Genomic DNA, 6913 nt, shown 5'->3' with positions numbered 1-6913 from the left:
AGCAATCTACATTGCATTAGCATAGATTACACACACACTCGAACCCCGTCTGTTGGTATCACTTAAGCCTATTTTACAGATGAGAAAGTAGAGTCTCAGGTAAATTGCTAGTAAACAGATTTGCCAAGACTCCAACCCAGGTCTTAAGATACACTGGCCTGGGCTCCTTCCGCTCCACCAAGCCACCTTGCAAAGGTCAGCCAAGTGCAAGGCTGGAGTGGGGGTAGAAACCAGACCGGATACCTTGGTGTTTCTTGCTCCTCTTCCCCCCCTTAGCTTCAGAGCATGTTTCTTCTGAAGTCACAATACTTTTGCTTTGAGGATGTGCGGTCTCTTTAACGTCTTGAGTGACTGTCGCGTAGCCCCGCCCATCTCCCCTCCCCACTGCCCTGTTCCAAGCCCCACCCACTGCTTTTTGCCCTGGGCCAATTAACGCCCAGATTTCACAGGACTGGGGAGTTGGCTTCCTGACCCGGCGACCAATGGTCCACTTGCTCCGGGGCGGATTTTTCGCGTCAGTTGGTCGCCGACCCCTCGCGGCCCTCCTCTCAGCGGAGGCGCCGTTGATGTAGCCGGGTGTCCGGCCCCATCGTTTCCATAACAACAGTACACAACGCCTCCTGGCGCCTTTCCCCTCTTCCAAAACACTCCTTCCTTGTCAGGGCCAAGACCCTCTCCGGAACCTCATTTTTTAGTAGGGCGGAACCAGGGTCCGAGCCCCTTAGTGAAGGATTGGGTGGGAGGGTTGGAGAGGGCGTCAGTCTGGTGCCTCAGAGGGGACGGGGAAATGGGGCTAGACAGGGTGGGAAAGTGAAAAGAAATGACTGGAGCAGGGGTTAGGGAAGGCAGGGAGGGGAGGAGTGTAGGAGGTTGGTAGGAGAACATGGTTGATGGAGGATGCGGGAAGACCTGGGGAGAAGGGAGGTCAGGAAGCAGAGAGGCAGAGCTTCGAGAAGACAATTGGAGACCCTGTGAAGGGCAGGAAAGGCCTGGGAAGGCACTCTGAAGGGAGAGAGGTCCTTGGTGGGAAGTCAAGGTGGAGGCTGGGCATCAAAATGAGATGCTCACAGGGATAAGGAGGGAAGCACAGTTGGAAGAGATCAGGGGTGATGGGAAGGGCACCCCGTCAGTGGAGGCCAGGGAGCTGGAGGTTGGCTAGAGCTCAGGACACATTCCTTTTGGGGAGGCGCACTGAGCTTGATCTCTCACTCCAGAGCCTTCAGCAGGGAAGAGAGATGTCAGATGAAGAGCTGGAAGACTTTGAGTCAGACCAGGACGATCTGGAAAAAGAAGATGATGAGAAGGAGACGGAGGAGTGGAAGGACTACAGGAAGGAGGGAGAAGAGTACTCAGAGGAAGTGAGAGCTGGAAACGGTGGGGTCCTAAGGCTAAGGGAGGGGTTTGGGACGAAAGGGATGCCTGACTCCACTTCTTCTTGCAGTGGATGCTCAACCCCCTCACAGAGGACATGATGAAGGAAGGGCTTTCTTTGCTCTGTAAGACGGGCAATGGACTGGCTCACGCTTATGTCAAGCTGGAGGTTAAAGAGAGGTGCGCTTATGGGGGACCAGAAGAGGGCTGAGGTTGTAGGGTCCAATCTCCTCTCTCACCCTCCTGCCTGGCTGTTGCCGCTGGGAGTCTGGATCTCTCTTACCTTGGCCAGTGGAAGGGAAGGATAGAATTTACTTTCCAGGAGCCCTGTGGGTCCCTGCTTCAGAGCCGGCCTGGGGAATTGGAGACTATGAGCGTCTGTCAGGGGGATTCCTACTGGACTGGACTCCTCCTCTTGTCCTTCAGAGGGTCAGTTCTCAGCTCTTCACAGATGGAAGCCCCTGCTCCCTGTGAAGAACCCACCCACCTTCTCTCCCCCTCCCCCACCACTCCCATCAGTCACCCTTCTCTCCAGTACAAGCCATCTCCACATTGCCCTCTGCTGTAGGTCTCTGCCAGTCCTTGCTGGATTCTTTAACTCTGGCCTCTGCTGTCTGCTAGGGACCTGACCGACATCTACCTGTTACGGTCCTACATCCATCTGCGCTATGTGGATGTTTCCGAGAACCACCTCACAGACTTGTCCCCACTCAATAACCTGACCCACCTGCTCTGGCTCAAGGCCGATGGCAACAATCTGTGGAGCGCACACCTGAACGAGCTGCCGTACCTGCAGATTGCTAGCTTTGCCTATAACCAGATCACTGACACTGAGGGCATCTCCCACCCTCGTCTGGGCAGCCTGGATCTCAAAGGTGGGCCTTTCAGTCGGGCTACACAAGAGTCTCTCCTTCTTAGCTTGGGGCCAGCAGAAGCGGACAGTGTGGTCTTGGGCTGTGCCACACAGTAATCTCCATTCATTCATTCATTCATTCATTCAGACAGCCCTTATGATTCACTACGACATTTCTATGTGCTGGAGATGTAGCAGTAAACAAAACAAAATCCCTAGTCTCATGAAGCTTATATTCAAATAAGGGAAACAGACAGCTACCAATGGGCATAATAATTAAATAAATTTATATACGATGTGCAGAGGAAATAGGTGCTGTGGAAAACAGATTAGGATAAAGGGACTGGGTAGAGGCACAGGTGGTAATTTCAAACAGGCTGGTTAGGACAAGTGTCAGTGAGAAGCTGACATCTGAGCAAAGAATTGAGGGAGAAGAAGGAGTTAAGCATGGGGGGTACTGGGCAGTCCTCATTCCCTCCTCAAAGGCTTGGATGGACATGTCCATTTGGCCCTTAGACTCCCAGACCCCTTGCTTCAGGGCCCCAGAGGTGTCAAGTCTGGAGCCGTCCCTCCTCATAGACACCTCACATTAGAGAGACAGGATGATACAGAGGCTCCTATCATTCAGGTTCTACCGCTGGAAGTTGGGACAGCTCTATGAGCTCATACCACCTCTTGCTCCTTAGGGAACCGCATCCGCAGGGTGACTGGTCTGGACCCCCAAAAGCTGATCAGCCTGCACACACTGGAGCTGCGGGGGAACCAGCTGGAGAGCACCCTGGGAATCAACCTTCCTAAGCTGAAGAACCTCTTCCTGGTAGCTCACTGGGTTAGAGGGTGGTTGGTACAGGAAGAGGGCACAGCTCGGGGCTGAGGGGTGGGGGGCAGGGTGCCTGGCTTCTAGTAGGCTCAGCTATTAACCTCACCATCATCATGGGCATTTGGTATCATTTACTGAGCCCTTCCTACTTTGTAGGGCTGATAATACATAACACATGGGAATAGAGACAATTTGCTTTGATACAGGTAGTAGTGTAACTTACAAATATCAGACTAGAGAAGCCACCTGAATGTTAAGTCTTTTTGGCTCTTGAGCCTCTCGATTCTAGGGTGGTGCTGAAGCCATTTCTGCTCAGTGGAGCAGTGGGGCACATGGGCTTTGGCGTGGGTCAAAGCATCTCCTTCTGAGTCAGAGGGGGCTTTGGTGGGATGGGGGGGTGGTTACTGCTGACCTTTCTCTGGACTGGCAGCTTCTCCTAGACTTCTTTCATGTCTACCCCCATCTCTACCCACTTCCACTCCCCTCCTGCACCCCTGCACTGCCACTCTTACATTTCCCGCGTCTCTGACTTCTCTTCCCTGTTCCTACTACCTTCTCCCGATCTCTGTGCTATATCCTGGGGGCTAGGCCCAGAACATGCTGAAGAAAGTGGAGGGCTTGGAGCACCTAAGCAATCTCACTACCTTACATCTTCGAGACAACCAGATTGAAACGCTGAGTGGCTTCTCCAAAGAAATGACATCACTGCAGTATCTCAATCTGAGGTATTCACCCCTTCCTGGCCCCACCTTGTCCCTGCACTGGACCAGGAGTGACTTCTGACCCCACATTCCTCCCTGGTCCCAAAGCCCCAATCCTAGCCTGCTCTTAGACTCTCCTCTCATCCTCCATCCTGGTCTTTTTTTTTTTTTTTTAAAGATTTTATTTATTTATTTATTTGACAGACAGAGATCACAAGTAGGCAGAGAGGCAGGCAGAGAGAGAGAGAGGAAGGGAAACAGGCTCCCTGCTGAGCAGAGAGCCCGATGCGGGGCTCCATCCCAGGACCCTGAGACCATGACCTGACCCGAAGGCAGAGGCTTAACCCACTGAGCCACCCAGGCGCCCCTCCATCCTGGTCTTTAGCCCTCCTTTCCTTACTGTGTACAGCCTCGGACCCCTGAATCTTTATTCACTCAGTCCACAGTTACTGAGAATGTGCGACATACCAGGCTTGGTGCTGTAATCTGGGAACATCTAAAGGAATCAGAGTTGGTCCCTGTTTTCAAGGGATTCACAATCTGGCTCCAATTCTCTTTTCTTGGTCCTATTCCATGTAAATTTTCTCTGCCCTTCTCCATCTCCTGGACTCCCATTTCCCTTCCCATTTCCTGCGCCCTACTTCTCCTGAGCCCTACTTGTAAGAGATGGCTTCCTTACTGGTATAAAAACATAAGATGTTCTCATATTTGAGAAGAGAAGAATATTTGAAAGAAAATCTCTAGATGGAAAGGCATGGGGATTGATCGGATTGGGGGGGGTGGACTTTCTTTCAGTAACCCTTGTCCATTGGAGGATTTTATGCGTGTTTTTTTAAGCAAGATGGAAGGTAACTGCCTCCTTAGTCAACATGGCCAAATCTTCAAAACTGGCAAAGGAAAGAGAACCTCCAAGATGGTTGCATCTTGGAGTTCCCAATTCCTGCCATGGCTCCTGGAGAAATCTCTTGTTAATTAGTTCTGCTGTGTTGGTCTGGTAGAGTTGGCGGGGGTGGGGGGGTTTGCTCTTTTCCTATTAATAATCTAGACAGAGAAAATAGGCCCTCCTCAATGGCTACTAACTGGGGTTGTTTGGACATAAGTGTAGGGGAGATGCCCCTTAATGCCTGGGAGATGCCTCTGGGGCCAAAGATGCTAGATCCCTAGCTCCAGGCTCCTTTCTGAGGGAAGTACCAACCTAGCACCCACCTCCATGAGCTCAGATCCCAGTTCCTTCTCCACTGGCCTGGGTCCTGCTTTCTAACCTTTGATTAGGTATGACTGATACACAAGCACTTTGACACTGCAAGGGAGATATCCCCCCTCCTCTCCAACTAACTAACGAGACAGGGTTGGTGACATAGCTTTGCTGCTCCAAAAGGAGAACTACGACCAGCACGTTACCGAACAGACTGTGGCACTCATAGTGTTCTGGAAGGGCTGAGGCAGCACTAGAGTAGGGCTGGACAGCCCTGCTCTGCTCAGGTTACCTGGCTATGCAGATCAAGCCAATCCACAGAGGCAGTGTTTCTAGGGAAACCAGAGCCTGGTGAGAGATTCTCCCAGGGGATTTCTTCCTGGTGGTGGGGCCCCCAAAGCCCATTAATCCCCCCGGGGTGAATCCCTCCTGACCACACCTGGCAGGGGCAACATGGTGACTCACCTGGGGGAGCTAGCCAAGCTTCAGGACCTGCCCAAGCTGCGAGCCTTGGTGCTGTTGGACAACCCGTGTACAGATGAAAACGACTATCGCCAGGAGGCCCTGGTGCAGATACCACACCTCGAGCGCCTGGATAAAGATTTCTTCGAGGAGGAGGAGCGGGCTGAGGCTGAAGAGATCCGTCAGAGGTTGAAGGAGACCCAGGAGGAGGAGGCTGAGGCTGAGCATAACTCGGAACCGAAAGTGCCATCCGTGTAGCTCTTTGAGCCTCTGAGGATGGTGAGGAAGCTGACAAGAGAGGCGGGAAGAGGAGGCCAAGGGTCTGTCAGCCCAAGCCAGAGAAGTTGCTATAGGAGGAGGTGGTTGAGGAAGGAATATGGCGAGGAGATCCCTTGGAGAGACCAGGCTTAGGAGTTAGGGGGTGTCTTGGGGTGGGGAGGAAGGACCAGAGGGACTTGGGGGGAAAAGGCTTAGGAGAATACTTTAGGAGAGGAAAGTTAAGGGAGAGAATTGGGGTGGCAGGCAGAGATGCCCATGTGCAGCAGCCACACACGAAGATCAGCTGGAAAGGACCGGTCTGGGGTGTGGTGGTGGGGGCGCTGGGGGTGGAGGGTGGAGGTGGTGGTGAAGGATGAGAGCTGGGCTGAGGAGAGGAGGCAAGGGAGGAAAATTTTGCACTAAAAATCTGAATCTAAAAATAACAGGAAACAGGGATGAGGGGAAGAAAGGAGGACAGGATAAGGCAGAAAGAGAGTGAGGTGACCAGCCCAGGGGAGTGTCGTGGCTGGGCACTCTGGAAGGGGGCACAGGAAGCAAGGGGAATGCAGTAAGGCCCAGGGGCTTTCCTTCCACCCTCTTCCTCCAGGAGATCAAAGACACTGGCCCTAAGACCTGAGAAGACTCCCAGTGAGCAGAGCTTCCACATTCAACCCCTCATCCTGAGACAGAGCATGCATGGCTTCTCTTGGCCATGGGAGAATTCACAGCCTGCTGCCCAGGCTCTGTAATGGGCATCTGGGCAGCGTCTGGGTGGGTCCGATTCCTGATCCCTGCCTGGAACCTGTGTGTGTGTGTCTGGGGGGGAGGGGTGTGTGTGTGGGGGGGAGCTGCTCAGGCAGGTGTAGGGGAACCAGGCCGGGATCTGCCCAGAGGATGCTTGCAGAATTGGCTGCAGAGGAGCTGCGGAGGCGGAGGGGTGTGTGAGAAACAGTTTGGTTTTCAAATAAAGAGACATTTTGATACTCTTGTGTCTGATTGGGGTTGTGAGACACCAAGTCTGTCATAGGCTTCACTGGTGTGAGGCTGTGCCTGTTACTTTCCAGGGGAGCGGGGCGTGGGTGTGAGCGCGCGTGGGTGTCGGGCCTCTGGGCCTGGGTCGCCCCCGCCCCCCCATTTCTCTTCTCCCGGCCTTCCCCCATCTCCCCCATCGGCCCCCCACCCGCGCTCCTACGTGCTTCTCCGCCGGAGGCTCTGACTCATCGGGGGCTCCAGGTCACATGCGCCCGCCCGGC

General features: G+C 53.6%; 1 protein-coding gene across 3 annotated transcripts; it reads left to right on the top strand.

Moving 5' to 3' along the window:
- Positions 1-553: 553 nt before the first annotated feature.
- Positions 554-6643, top strand: LRRC23 (leucine rich repeat containing 23). Of its 3 annotated transcripts, none has more exons than XM_004766649.3 (8): positions 554-694; positions 1215-1358; positions 1442-1551; positions 1993-2246; positions 2911-3041; positions 3633-3769; positions 5387-5681; positions 6268-6643. In XM_004766649.3, the coding sequence occupies exons 2-7, from the start codon at positions 1236-1238 to the stop codon at positions 5658-5660; spliced, it is 1029 nt and encodes a 342-aa protein (XP_004766706.1). In that variant the 5' UTR covers positions 554-694; positions 1215-1235; the 3' UTR covers positions 5661-5681; positions 6268-6643. The 3 variants fall into 3 exon arrangements, with proteins under 3 accessions (XP_004766706.1, XP_004766705.1, XP_004766704.1); XM_004766648.3 differs by having other exon boundaries at positions 591-710; XM_004766647.3 differs by lacking the exon at positions 554-694 and having other exon boundaries at positions 738-1358.
- Positions 6644-6913: the final 270 nt, after the last annotated feature.

This window comes from Mustela putorius, unplaced genomic scaffold, assembly GCF_011764305.1.
Source record: "Mustela putorius furo isolate JIRA1106 unplaced genomic scaffold, ASM1176430v1.1 tig00003988_pilon_pilon_pilon, whole genome shotgun sequence".
Classification (NCBI taxonomy): Eukaryota; Metazoa; Chordata; class Mammalia; order Carnivora; family Mustelidae; genus Mustela; species Mustela putorius.
Note: the sequence above shows the minus strand (reverse complement) of the source record. Positions and strands in the feature narration are given on the sequence as shown.